Genomic DNA, 15,559 nt, shown 5'->3' with positions numbered 1-15,559 from the left:
TAGGGGCTGAAGGTAGAGAATAAGGCAAAGACAGCTTTGAGTTTTTACATCTTAGATTGTAGTGCCATTAGTAATAATATAAAAGAATGAATAGTGAAAGCTGTGTTTTTCATCCTCAACTCCTAAGCATAGGTAATATTTGAGGCTAGAAAAAATGGAGTACTTAAAAAAATAGGAATATACCCTGTAAGAAAAACGTCTAGCAATTACTAGGTTTTCCTCTGATTATTGAATTTTACATAGGAGGTACATGTGACTAATCAATTTTTAATTATCTGAAAGGGAAAATGATAGAAGTCATGAATCAAAGTAATAAAATAACTTTAAATATCTCATTGTAATAATTACTTTAGACTCATAATAAGAAGTGTTTATAACTGTATTCAGAATAGCATTTATAGGTTGCCCCCAAAAAGTCTAGATTTGAACTGTGATATACCATAGACAGTTTCTTCTTATCATTTCAGATTATTTAGAACCTTTTCTCCTTCTATTTTAGAAGAATGCAGCCATTATTGAAGAGGAACTGAACACCACAAAATGTAAAATGAACCTTAAAATTCAGGAGGTAAGATAAAAAGGAAGCTGGGGGCTTCCCTGGTGGCGCAGTGGTTGAGAGTCCGCCTGCCGATGCAGGGGACGCGGGTTCGTGCCCCGGTCTGGGAAGATCCCACATGCCGCGGAGCGGCTGGGCCCTTGAGCCATGGCCGCTGAGCCTGCGCGTCCAGAGCCTGTGCTCCGCAACGGGAGAGGCCACAACAGTGAGAGGCCCACATACCGCAAAAAAAAAAAGAAAAAAAAAAAAAAAAAAGGAAGGTGAAGGGAACGTTGGAATTGCAGAGGGGGAAGTCAAGGAAGTGGATAGAATGAAAAGAAACCATTGAAGAAGAAAATATGTGGCTGTTTATTAGGAAGATTTTAAAAGTATGCCACATGAAGTTATACCTGCCCATATGTGACATTAAGACTTCCTTTCACCTCAATACTGCCACAAACCCAGAAATAAAAAATAAATGCTCTCTGAGCCGGGAGGGAAACAGTTACCATGAAACTCATGCAGTTGCCCATATACTAGAGTTAAGTGGACATACAAAGACCTTTTACACTAAAGTTGTGTTTAAAATAAAAAGCTTTTAATAAGTCTGCTCATCTAATTTTACCTTAAAACTTTCATTTCAGTCTAAATTTAAGTAGATAACAGATTGGAATTATGGAGTAGGTGGCTGCTAAAAGTTGTTGGACTAAAAATTTGCAGCTGAAAACAGTGGAAGAGTCAGAAGAATTACCAATTCAATACACCTTGACAGTGGCCTAAAAACCTCAATATTTCCTGACAGAATAATAGTTGACATTAGTCCAAATCAAAAGGATCAAGTTATATTTAAAATATCCTGTTATACAAAACAGAGAAATAGATATACTATTTTAAAAATTATGAATTTCAGTGTGTTTAGGGTGGTGAGTGTAGCTATCTGGGACATTCTCTCATGTAGAGTATTTTATTTGCCAATAGTTACTGATAAAAGCATGATTGTTCATTGTTAGTTGGAGTATATTGTTTCATACTTTAAAAAAATATTTTGGCTATTTTAATAGATTCTTTTTAGAGCAGTTTTAAGTTTTTATAAAAATTGCACAGAAACAGAGTTCCCATATATCCTTTCTCCCCACCCCCAGAGCTTCCTCCATTATTCACATTCTGTATTAGTCTGTGATGAACCAGTTTTGATACATGATTACTAAATTCACAGTTTAGATTAAGTTTTACTTTTTGGTCATCACAGTATACAGAATAGTTTCACTGCCCTAAAAATGCCCTGTGCTCTACATACACATCACCCCGCGCCTCCCTCCCCCACCCCTGTCTTTCCCCAAGCCCCTGGCAACCACTGATCTTTTCACTGTCTCTCTAGTTGGAATCATACAGCATGTAGCCTTTTTGGACTGGCTTCTTTCGCTTAGCATATGCATTTAATCCTCCATGTCTTTTCATGGTTTGATAGCTCATTTCTTTTTATCAATGAACAATAATCCACTGTCTGGATGTACTGTAGTTTATCCATTCACCTACTGAAGGACATCTTAGTTGCTTCCAAGTTTGGCAGTTATGAATAAAGCTGCTGTAAACATTCATATGCAGTTTTTTGTATGGACATAAGTTTTCAACTCCTTTGGATAAATACCTAGCAGTATGATTCATACTTATGATAAGCTTATGTTTAGCTTTCTAAGAAATTGCCAGCCTATTGCAGTGGCTATGCCATGTTGTGTTCCCACCAGCAGTGAATTAGAGTTCCTGTTGTTCCACATCCTCACCAGCATTTTGTGTTGTCAGTGTTTCGAATTTTTGCCAATTTTATAGGCGTGTGTATAGTATCTTGTTTTAATTTGCAGTTTTCTACAGAGTTGATGTTGAACATCTTTTCATATGCTTATTTGCCATCTGTCTATCTTCTTTCATGAGGTATCTTAGATCATTTGCCCACTTTGCAGCTGGGTTTTTTTCTTATTGTTGAGTTTTTAGAGTTCTTTTTATATTTTGGATACCAATCCTTTATCCAGTTTGTGTTTTACAAATATTTTCTCCCAATCTGTAGCTTATCTTTTCATTCTCTTAACAGTGTCTTTTGCAGAGCAGACGCTTTTAATTTTTTTTTTTTTTTTTTTTTTGCGGTACGCGGGCCTCTCACTGCTGTGGCCTCTTCCATTGCAGAGCACAGGCTCCGGACGCGCAGGCTCGGCAGCCATGGCTCATGGGCCCAGCCACTCCGCGGCATGTGGAATCTTCCCGGACTGGGGCATGAACCCGTGTCCCCTGCCTCGGCAGGTGGACTCTCAACCACTGCGCCACCAGGGAAGCCCCAGACGCTTTTAATTTTAATGAAGTACAACTTATCCATTTTTTTCATGGATTGTACTTTTGGTATTATATCTATTAATAAAATATCATTGCCAAACCCAAGGTCACCTAGATTTTTCTATGTTATGTTTTAGAAGTTTTATAGCTTTGCATTTTACATTTAGGTTTTGACTTATTTTTTGTGAAAGGTGTGAGGTCTGTATCTAGATTCTTTGGGTGAGTTTGTGTATGTGTATGTCTAGTTGTTCCAGCACCATTTGTTGAAAAGACTATCCTTTGGATTGCCACTTAACATTATTTTTTTATTGGGGAAGTCTTAATTCTTGGTGCTGTAGTAAAATATTGAATTTTTATTGAACTTGTCAAGGACCTGAAGAAGGACTGTGCTAGTCAAATAGGGACATTTTGAGGGTATGTGAAGCAGGAAGGATGTGTTAGTCTGCTGGGGCTGCCATAACAAAGTACCACAGACTGGTGGCTTAAACAACAGAAATTTATGTGTCACCATTCTGGAGGTGAAAAGTTCAAGATCAAGATATCATCAGCAGGTTTGGTTTTTTCCTGAGTCCTTTCTCCTTGGCTTGCAGATGGCTGTCTTTTTTCTGTGTCCTCACATGGTCTTTTCTCTGTGTACACATCCCTGGTGTCTCTTTGTGTACAAATTTCTTCTTATAAGGACAACAGTCATGTTGGATTAGGGCCCACCCCAGTGGCCTCATAACTTAAACAACTCTTTAAAGGCCCTATCTCCAAACACAGTCATATTTTGAGATACTGGGGTTTAGGCCTTCAACATATGGATTTCAGAGGGATGCAATTCAGCCCATAATAAAGGACTATACAGAAATAAAGTAAATGCAGTATATATCTTTCTAAGAGATAAATATATATATATATATATATATATATAAAATCTGGTTCTGATGAACATGAAATAGATTAACTGATAGCCCTTCATAATGCTTTAGGGATGAATATCTTAGTAGTATAATTATCAAATAAAGATTCCCTTTATAAGGCACTTAAATTATATCTTGAGCAAATTATACTATATAATTCGATGTAGAGTTTAGAAAAGTATATTATGCTACTCTAAATTATAAAGTGATTATAATCTGATACTAAAATAAAACCTGAAAAATATAGCCCAAAGCAAAAACTATAGCTCATTCTTAAATAAGATTCTAATATTAATATTTAACTGATTATTGGATAAGGAAGGAATTTCTAATCTTGAAAAGAAGGAACAAGATTATAAAAAGCTCGATAAGTTTGACCATATAAAAATTAAAATCTTATACATGTATAAAACAAAACTAATGAAATATAACAAAACTAGACAGTTAATAATCTTCCCTTTTAAAGAACTTAAATTGACTAAAAAAAACAGAGGGCAAAGGATAAGAACAGTTCAGAAAATATATAAAGAACTAATAACCATATTAGAAAATGTTTAATCTCACTAGGAACCAAAGAAATGAAAAAAATATTAAGGGGTTGTTTTCATTTATTAGCAAAGATTTAAGAAAGTGATAATCTGTAGTGCTGATGATATTTATTCAAATACTACTGATAAGGTAAAATTGGAAAGAGAATTACAAAATGTATCAAAAGTCTAAAAAATGTTTATACCTTTAACCTAGTGATTCCTTTTGTAGGATTTATCCCAAGGAAATAATCAGAAATTCAATGAAAGATTTATTCACAAGCATGTTCAGCAGAACAGTATTTAGAATAGCAAAACACTGGAAATATCCAAATGTTCAGTGTTAGGTGTATGGTTAAGAAAATCATAGAACATTTCCAAAACGGGCTATCTTGTAACTATTTCATGTCAACATATTTTTCATCTCATTTCACTTTTTAAAAACTTCTGAAATTGTTAAATATATCATCCTTCAAGAAAACACATAAAGTACATATGTACAATGTAGAGAAGAGTTATAAAGTGTACTCTTACATCATGTTTACTGGGGTTTAAAAATAGAATTTCTGGAACTTCCCTCATGGTGCAGTGGTTAAGAATCCACCTGCCAATGCAGGGGACATGGGTTCAAGCCCTGGTCCGGGAAGATCCCACATGCTGTGGAGCAACTAAGCCCATGCGCTACAACTACTGAAGCCCGCTCACCTAGAGCCCGTGCTCCACAACAAGAGAAGCCACCACAGCAAGAAACCCGTGCACTGCAATGAAGAATAGCCCCCACTCACCGCAACTAGAAAAAGCCCACGCACAGCAACGAAGACCCAACGCAGCCAAAAATAAATAAATAAGTAAATAAATTAAAAAAAATTCTTTCAATTTAACGTCACTTCATAAAAGGAACAGCATTTTTCAGTTCCCATTTAAATTAGAAAGGATTTCTTTACTTCATGATAAAAGAGACTCTTAACCTTCTTTTTATCTTTATCTGACTCATTTTATAGTCATTTATTGATAGAAATAAGGTCAGTGTACCCAAATTCTTGAGTGTTGTTTTTGTCTGCTGCTTGACAACTACTTCATTATTTGTTTTGATCTTTAAGTTCCAATATGGGATAAATATATATATATATATATATATATATATATGTGAATAAATCACAATACAGGAAAATAAAGAGTTAAAAAATAAAGTTAGAAAATAGAGAAATACAGAAAATACATATACTAAGACATATTAGTGTTTTTCAAACTTGACAGCAATACATTGTAAGACATATTTTACACTGCAACACCATACATACATGCATATACACAAACATTTCATGAAGCAGTACTTACCCTTCCTTACCACTTGCTATGTGCTCTGATATTTTCTTTCTATTCTTTTCTCCCCCGCCTTTTCAAGTGCTTCTTGCAACTTACTAATGCGTCTTGACCCACAGTTTGGAAAACAGACTTAACACAGTAGGAAGATGAGGGTAACAAATTTGACTCTGCATTTCCTAGAAGGTTATCCGTTAGGGAGAAACAAAAGCACGTTTCTGAGTAATCATAAATGAACGAAGAATGGGGGTGAGTTGGCATGTCTGGTAAACTTTTCATGGTGACTTTGATCTTTGTTAAACTGCTATGAAGTTCCCTTGGTCTTGCCTAACTGCAGTGTTGCTCTATAGCTAAGGAGACAACTGTCTCAAGAGAAGCACCTAAGGGAATCTGTTGAGAAACCTGGATCAGCCATGCTACTCAAAATACAAGAAATGGGATCAACAGTGGAGGTGGAACGGAAACAGGTAGAGAGATTTTCTCTCCTTGTTTATGTTGGGAAAGTGAAACCAAAAGGGAAAAGCTAATGTTTTACCTACAAACCTGTAGTTTTGCTTATTTCCTCTAGATTTATTAAATTCTTCTCTCTCTTTTTTTTTTTTTTTTTTTTTTTTGTGGTTCGTGGGCCTCTCACTGCTGTGGCCTCTCCTGTTGCGGAGCACAGGCTCCAGACGCGCAGGCTCAGCGGCCATGGCTCACGGGCCCAGCCGCTCCGCGGCATGTGGGATCTTCCTGGACCGGGGCATGAACCCATGTCCCCTGCATCGGCAGGCGGACTCAACCACTGTGCCACTAGGGAAGCCCTAAATTCTTTTCTTTAGTATTCCTTTATTAACATTCTTACTACAATTTTTAAAATTTTAGTGCAAAATAAGAAAGGACTCAGACACCATTTAGTCCAGCGCTCTTAATTTATGAATGAGGGAGCTAAGGACAGAGAGGTTATTTTGTCTCAGGCTTTACAGAAGTGAACTCTTAGTTCCTGGGAGGGAATCCTTCCCTCTACACCATATAATCTCTGTTATAAGAATTGATTTTAGAAGGCACTGACCTAGTCTCATGTTATATGTATTGTATATGATGTGCATAGAAAAGAAAGATTAAACTGAGCTGACATTTGAAGCAAGGAATAAGTCAAATAATCAGGAATGTGTTTACATTGCTGTTTTCAAGGCTCATTATTTATTTTAGCATAATATTTTTGCTTTCATCAAAGTTGTTATTTGAAATATCTATATGTAATTTAGAATATTTTAAATTCTAAGTACCAAGGCAATTAGTAGTTTCAAATCATAATACCTATTATTAGATTACATAATTTTTATTATTTTAATGAGTGCTGTCCTTCACAATGGAATTATAAAGAGGTTTCTACTTAAAGAATTTGCAAATGATCCTTTATTACTATACTTTAGAGTGCGAATATAGTAGGCACTAGCCACATGTGGCTATTTAAATAAAAATTAATTTTATTTGTTAAAATTAAACAAAATTAAAGATTCAATTCCTCACTCACTCTGGCCACATTTTGAGTGCTATTGAAGAGTGCACAGAAAGTTCTCCTGGACAGCACTGCTGTAAGACACTGCTGTAAGACACTGTTGAAGAGTGCACGGAAAGTTCTTCTGGACAGCACTGCTGTAAGACACTGCACTCTGTTGAGATCTTTAACTGTAACACATAAACACCGCTTCTTCCTCCAGGAACATTAAGATCAGAAAAATCTGCCTTACGCCTGTGCTATAAGTTAGCTTAGTAGAAATCTTTACCTTACAGAAAAGGAGTTTTTCTTATACGATTTCAGGTGCAAATTTTGCAGCAAAACTGCATTGCCCTAACGCATTTCTATTCAGACCAACCAAGAACTACTGGCACAGGAGCGACAACAGAAAGGGGAGTTGGAGACTGCTACCTCACAGCTCAAGTCTGATCTAGGTATGAAAACAGATGCTAGAAATTACACTTTTGTTAGTTTTTTGAGATTTCATGTGAAAACTCTTTAAGATTCCAAATTCTCGAAGTGGCCAGTGTTACTGGTATTTCCCACAGACCTGAATGTAAAAAGTTGCTGATTTCCTTTTTATCTGTGGCACTGAGAAAGACAGAGAATGTTGGTAATAAAATAGAATTTGACCATCTTAATTGTAAACTTATGTGGATTTTTTTCAGGTTTATTTAACTGTGGACTTGGGAACATTTGGCTTCTATAAATCTAGATTGAATATTGGATAATAGAATGCTAATAAGGAAATGAGGTCATTAATCCTTGCTCTCCTACTGATTCTAATGATTTATCATGTCAAACTCTCCATTCTTCAGGTTATCAACCTATTGTGGTCAACTTGTATTTGTAGAAATGGCTAGTTGTAAGGTACCATAAAGAGAGGTTAGATTAACTACTCGTTTGAGGAGGAAAAAACCATCTGTTTTTAAAAAAAAGAGTCCTAAAAGGTGACAGAGCTAGGAAATGGAAGTGTCTAGACTTGATCCCAGGTCGCTCAGAGACATGCTTCTTCCAGCCCAACAGCCCTTATCAGACTACTGTTTGTTAATATATAATTGTAACAGCAGTTTTCAGGTAGATCTCACTATAGAGATCACACAGAGTTCCAGTGCAGTGCTTTACGCATGAATAACACTTCATGATTTACACAGGGCTTTCACGTACATTATCTCATGTAATACACAAAACGATCTGTAATTCCTAAAGTTACAAAATGAATAAATGGTGAGGTGAGGCTCAACCTAGATCTTCTAACTCCAAACCCAATGTTCTTGCCACTGTGGCTTCCCTGCTCTGTGGCTGTAATGAGGACAGGGAATACCAAAAGGGAAATGAAAATTAAAGAAAAAAAAAAGGGTAATCCATTCAATGCTTTTACTTATTGCTTTTAGCAGAAAGTATTCTTTTTCCATATAGTTGTTGAGTAATGAATTATTCTGTGAAGTTCCCACTGATAATGCCCCTAAATAATTTTCTGCCTTCCTGTGATGGCATGCCTACAAAAATACGTTACATTTTATTGTACTACCACATTATCCCATTTGAGCCTTACAGCAAACTTGTGAGAAAGATAAGAAAATATACGCCATTCTACAAAAGGATAAAAAGATCTATAGTGAAGGACCCACAGTAAACAGAATAGCTGGGACTAAAACACAGCTCTTTCTATTATATTAGTTGTCCTTCTGATTAAGTGATTTTTTAAAATATGACTTTCTTAATGGATTAATGCTTTATTTTGGAATTTTGTAAGAATATATGGAAGACCATTAAAAACATTGAGATTAGAATAACAGTAATTCAAATTAACATTTAAAAAGGAAGCCTGTCTGAATACCAGCTATATGCTTCATATTGAATAATAGATGCTTTACATGCATGCAATTTTATTACTTTAAGGTACAACTAGTTATTCTAACTAGATTAATCAAAGGAATGCCTTTAGCTATTTGCTTCAATGAATTTTAAAGTGTACTTATTTATTAATAATTGTTTATTTTATTTATTAGCAATAAACATTATATATATATGTGTGTATATGTGTGTGTATTACACACACATTAATTAAAGTGATTAAATTGTTCTCCGAAGTAGGATAAACATTCCCCTTTTAGTCTTTCTTTGATTAGTGGAATTTTCAAAATAGATCATGTAGTTTATCTTTTTGATCCTTCATATATGTTAAATTAGAATTTATTTAAAACGAGTCTTGGACTCATTTTCAAGAAGTACAGTTTTTCTGAGTATATCATAAATAAAATGGGTTTTTATGTGTTTTATAATTTTCTGGCTTTACAATTTTTAAGTGAAACAAAACTAATAGATCTTTATGAATTTTTTATGAAGCCAAACATTAACCTCAGAAAAGTTTATATCTCTTGGCTACTAGTATACAGTGCCAAACTGTTCTCCTATTTCTGCCTTTGGTTTTATTTTCACTGTATATACGTACTCTGAGTGGTTTCAAATCTTTTTTTTTCCCACACCAAATCATCCTCCTGAGCTCCAGATGGTATTTTACTGCCAACTAATCATCTATATTTAGATGCTTTGCAGATACCTCAAAACACATGATGAAAGCTTAAGTGTTGCAGTCATTTTTACTTATTATATCCTCCAAACCTGCTCCTTGCCCTGAATTCCCTGTTAGAATCCACCAACCACCCCCACTGTCCAGGTCTGTACACTAGATATTTTCCTTGACTCTTCTACTGCCTTTACCCCACCGGTCAGTCACCAAGTCCTGACAGTTCTCCCTGCTTGCTTTTCACAAGTCTTTTCCTTCTGCATCATTACCTCAGAGCCAGCTCTCATTGTTTTACACTTGGGTTACTGCAACAGCTACTAAACTGATCTCCCTGTCTTTATTGAGCCTTGGTCAGAGTAATCTAACAAAAGGCCTTTTGATCTTTTTGACTGTGTGCCTCTCTGTCTTGAAATCCCTCAGACTCGTCATCATCTGTGCATTGAGTAAAATGTGACCTCATTTACCATTGTACGTGACTGTGGACTAGTTTCTTGATAATTTCAGGATTTAGTTTCCAGTCTATAAAAATATGATAGAAATACTTGCGTTCTCCTTATTTCTGCAAAATACAGACTAAAACAAATTTTTTTTAAATCAAAGTTTCTCAGGGAAAATACCATGTGATTTCAATGTAGTTGTAAGTTATCATCATAGTTATGTGGACTTTTTTTGTTTTTAGTTTCTAGAGATGACCTCATTTCCAAGTTGGTTGAAGAAAATAAGGGAGATTTTGAGTACAGAGGTTTTCTTTCATCTCTTCACTAAATAGTATTTCCTCACTCGTGTTGGTTTACAGTCCTTCTGATTCTCCTAAAATCTTTATTAAAAAAAGTTTCAGTGTAAATGAGTGTATATACAGAACTGTTGTCAACTGGGTATTAGGAAGTATTTCATGCAGATTATTATAGTTTGAAAAAAGGTGAATTGGCAAAACTAATGAGACTTATTTGCATTTTATACCTATTGCAAATGAATTGTTGTGAAGCTTTTTTTATGAAATGTAAGAAATAGTAACTATTTTTGGTGATGGCTTATCAACAACATGAATGTAGGTACTTACTACCACTGAATTTAACACTTAACACTTAAATAGTTTTAAGTGAACTTACTCTTAGAAATAGTTAAAATGAGTATAGTGCTATACAGTAGGCCCTTGCTGGTTATCTGTTTTATATATAGTAGTGTGTATATGTTAATCCCAACCTCCTAATTTATCCTTCCCCGCCCCTTTCCCCTACAGGGGAAAAGAATCTGAAAAAGAATACATATTATTATATGTAATTATATAATAATATAATTATATTTGTATATAATATTAATATTATTATTATATATAACTGAATCGCTGTGCTGTACACCTGAAGCTAACGCAATATTGTAAATCAACTATACTTCAATAAAAAAGACATTTCATTAAAAAGACTTAAAAATGGTTAAAATGATAAATTTTGTTATGTGTATTTTACCACAATAAAAAATAAAAAATAGAATAAATGTTACTACTTTTATATCAAGACATTTCTAAATCAATCTCATGGTGTAGATGTTATATGATGCTAACTTTTCTTGAGATGCTTCTTCTGGAAAGCTAGAAAAGTGGTTCTCTCTCTGAAGGGAGAGGACTTAGACTTTGTTCTTCCCCATTTGACTAAGTACCTATTAGGTAAAACCCAGCCCACAACTCACATCCCTATCGCCTTTCCCTCATCTCAAAGAGAACATTTTTTTTCACAGAACAAAGGTGCTTTCTTCTGCTCCACCCTCAGGTATTCTTTGATGAAAATCTCTTCCCCTACTTATAATTTTAAAAGATCCTTGCATGTGTTTCTTTGAAATAATAAGCTCATGCTGCTAATAGGAAGAAATGTGTATGTAACATAAACTAAAAATATTTCATCTTAGAGAGTAGAATTTTTTTGACATAAGGATACTAGGTAAATATCAAGGTTTGTTTTTAGGCAAATTCTTTCTAATTGGAGTCCCAGTATGAGAATATTTTTAATAAATAGTTTTGATAAATAATTTATAAGTTAAGAGAAGTTTGGGAGATGCATATATCAAGATTTTAAAAAATCCTTTATAAGACACTTATCTATGTATATTAGAACTTGAACTGGTATTAGCCACAATACAGAACAGGTATTTTGATAGAGATACATGTTAATAGCTTTTACATGTAGAAAAAGAGAAATTCTTTTTTATTTTTTTTCCTGTAGAATATACATATGTCTTTCAACAAGGAACATGAAGAAAATGCATATTTGAGGTCTGAAATAATATCCCTTCATGAAGCATCAGAAAAAGCACAGGTAAATCTTCCCATTTCTCTAGTGTTTAGATGTTAATTTTGTTCAGTTAAAGAACCAAGAACCAAGATTAATTCTGGTTGCATGAATTCATACCATTGCCATCATCCAAAATTTTTATTTCCATAAGGTTTACTTCATTTGTGAAACATCATCAAATTAACTACATTTCCCATTTCACCCTCTAAATTCCTATGATACGTAGGTATTTGAGATATACTGCTAAAACATGCACTAGTTTAAACTTTGCGTTGTTTGCTTTCTAATTTACTCACTAAATATATGCCTTTTATTTCCCCCTATGAAACTCTAAGCAGTTCAATGCCAAGGGCTATCTTATACTTTCTTTGTATCTTCTATGGCAAAGCACAGTAGGAACCTAATAAATACTTGCTGATTTTGGAGTTATGTGTAATCATTTTATGTGGGATAGTGGTTCCCAAATTCAGCTGATGTTTTCTGTATATGCATGTACATGGAGAGGAGTCACCACATATGCAAGCAACTGAGTTATTTCTCATAGGGCCCAAAGAAATAGTATCGATCGTTTAAAAGAATTTTTTGTTAGTACAATTTGATTATTTCAATGTTAGGATCATAGTGTTGTTATGCTCTCTTTATGATAAAGAAAATACAAAATGTGATCTTTCATAAAATAATAACAGTTACTACTACTCTTACTATAAATGATAGTTAACATTCACTGAATCCATACTACAGTCATGGCACAATTCTAAGCACTTTATGTTACTAACAAATTGTAATCCTCTCAATAGCACTTCTTTAGAACTATTATTATTCCCATTTTAAAGATAAGAAAGTTGATATACAGAGAGGTTTAATAATATAGCTAGGGCTTCCCTGGTGGCACAGTGGTTAAGAATCCGCCTGCCAATGCAAGGAACAGGGTTCAAGCCCTGGTCCGAGAGGATCCCACATGCTGCAGAGCAGCTAAGCCCGTGTGCCACAGCTACCGAGCCTGCTCTCTAGAGCCTGCAAGCCACAACTACTGAAGCCCTTGAGCCTAGAGCCCGTGCTCTGCAACAAGAGAAGCCACCGCAATGAGAGGCCCACGCACTGCAATGAAGAGTAGCCCCTGCTCACTGCAACTAGAGAAAACCAGCATGCAACAAAGAAGACCCAACACAGCCAAAAATAAATTTAAAAAAAAATATATATATATAGCTAGTAAGTGACACAGTTGGAATTTGAGCCCAGCAATCTAGCTGTAAAGAAAATTAGCTATTTCTTTTCAAGGAGCAAGAGTTCTCCTCTGTCTTACCTCCAAGTATTGCTTGATAAGTAGTTTGTGCATCTGGTTATAACTTTAAAATGCCCATGAATGTATTTCTGTCTTATGATGCTGTCCCACTTATGATGCTGTCCAGATAATCTTTATCTCTCCTTTCTTGTTACTGTTTTTTTGAGTGTTTTTTCTATTAACCCTTCAGAGTTATTTGCCCCATCCTTAAAGAGTTTATACATTAAAACATAAGATCCTTACCAAATATACTTTGCAAAAATAACTGAGAATTAAGATAAATATTTTCCACAGGAATACAAATTTCAAAATACCAAAAGGGCAAGAGAATTATAAACTAACTACATGTATGATAGATGTGTTACAGAAAAGATTTTTGTTTTATTTTGGAAGGTTAATCTTGTGAAATGGCACAGTGATCTGTATTTTGCTTTTTTGAATACTGTAATTGGTGATGAAGGAGCTTAGATATTTTGTTATCAGCTAAACAATTCTGAAAGCTCATCATCCAGTTTTGAGAATGAAACATTGGCCATGCATCTACATTGTAAATTCCATTCTGTAGATGTCTTGCTGTAATTGACCAGCATTCAAAATTATGAAGAATGGAAGACTGGTAAACTGCCAAATGCTTCAGTTGTTCCACTGTATCAACAAATTTCCCCTTTTAATTTACAGTTGTTTAGGATGATGACTGCAAATATTTGAAAGTATTTTATAATCTAGTGAAATATCAATTGGGATTAGGTTAAATAAATTAGGTTCACATGTATGGTGAAATACTATGCCATTGTTAAAAATGATGATACGTAAGTAAAAAGACTTATTTATTGGAGAGATCTGTGATTTGCTGTATATGTTGTCTTAGGTTTTGAATGACCAACTGACTAGAAAGTGTTCAGAGCTGAACAGAATGCTTCAGACTGTTAGAATGGAAAATACCAGAATCATTGCTGACCACCAAGCCATTCTGCAGGTATTCATTTTTAACACTAGTTAATTTCTGGTAGAGTCATCAGGAAGCCTCCTTGGCTAAGAGATTAGGAAATACAAATAGCCAACTGGATACATAAAATATTTTAGCAATTAGTTTCAAGGATTTTTTGAATTATTTTATTTTTTAATTGTTTTCTGTTTTCATCAGAGGGGTCATTTGGCCTTACACTCAATGCTTTCTTAATGGTTTCTTCTCAAATATCATTACTTTAGGAAAAGTAATTACCTGTCCCAGTATTGATAGAATCATGGAGAATACTTATGACTGACCCTAAAGTATTTACCTTTTCCCCAAAGACCTGTGCTTTCCCATTTTGCTTATGCCATTCCCTCTGCTGAGAATGGTCTTTACTTCATTTTCAACTGTTTGAGATTGTGTTCATTCTTTGAGACTCACTTTCACCCAGAAGCGTGATCACACCAATCAGAAAGAATCAGTTTTGTCTTTTAATTTCTACTTCTAGGACACTAAACAGCCTGTAATAATAAGGCTCTCTCTCTTTTTTTTTTTTTTGAGCATACTTACTACATACCAAGCATTGTGCTAAGGATTTTACATATATTACCTTCTTTAATCCTAGCAGTTACGTAAAGGGATATTTGTCATCCTTGTTTTACAGATAATAAGATTTAGAGAAGTTAATCAACTTGCCCAAAATCACCCAGCTAGTATAGGGTGGAGCCACATTTAAATCTAGATTTGACTCCAGACTCTGTTTTTAATCATTTATGTTATGTTGCTTCTCTTGTTCTGCATCCTATAGTAGTAGTTTATGTGCCTGGCTCATTTCCTGTACTACATTCCTAGGACATTGTCTTACATATCTTTGTTATTACCCATAGGGCTAAGCGTGTTTTGCACATAACAGGTACTCAATAAGTATTTTTTATTCAGCAAGCATTTAGTGTTTATCTCATGCAAGTATGTTGCTAGATCTAGATAGAATTATGGCAGTGAACAAGACAAGTCCCTACTTTCATGGAACTTACAATTTAGTAGACTGAATAATGTGACTTATGTATGTAACACTTTCACAAACATTTTAATACTTTGGAATGTGACACAAGTGAGATCCCATTTTACCAAGTATGAAGGTGTGAAGGTTTACCTTGCAATCAAATATTGTTCAAAAAGAAGTGTTTTAAAATATGTTTACAAATATAATTATTAATATGTACTATATTTACAAAAGCTTTATAAATTGTAGGTAGAGGAGGTGTGCATAAAAATGCTGTTTTGATAATTGAAAATAGTAAGCCAGAGAAAATTGTGCAAAACAGTTATAGACTTTTGCTGTAGCAGTATCTGAGTGCAATTTCAGATACTGTCAAAAGAATTTACACTAAACTATGAAA

General features: G+C 34.5%; 1 protein-coding gene across 1 annotated transcript in view; it reads left to right on the top strand.

Moving 5' to 3' along the window:
• CCDC150 (coiled-coil domain containing 150) overlaps positions 1-15,559 on the top strand; it is a 90,616-nt gene that overhangs the window by 10,790 nt on the left and 64,267 nt on the right. Inside the window, 7 exon segments of the mRNA XM_060015401.1 lie at positions 500-568; positions 5,960-6,076; positions 7,414-7,446; positions 7,448-7,544; positions 10,320-10,361; positions 11,855-11,949; positions 14,076-14,183. Coding sequence (XP_059871384.1) covers positions 500-568; positions 5,960-6,076; positions 7,414-7,446; positions 7,448-7,544; positions 10,320-10,361; positions 11,855-11,949; positions 14,076-14,183 — 561 coding nt within the window.

Source organism: Delphinus delphis, chromosome 7, assembly GCF_949987515.2.
Source record: "Delphinus delphis chromosome 7, mDelDel1.2, whole genome shotgun sequence".
Classification (NCBI taxonomy): Eukaryota; Metazoa; Chordata; class Mammalia; order Artiodactyla; family Delphinidae; genus Delphinus; species Delphinus delphis.
Note: the sequence above shows the minus strand (reverse complement) of the source record. Positions and strands in the feature narration are given on the sequence as shown.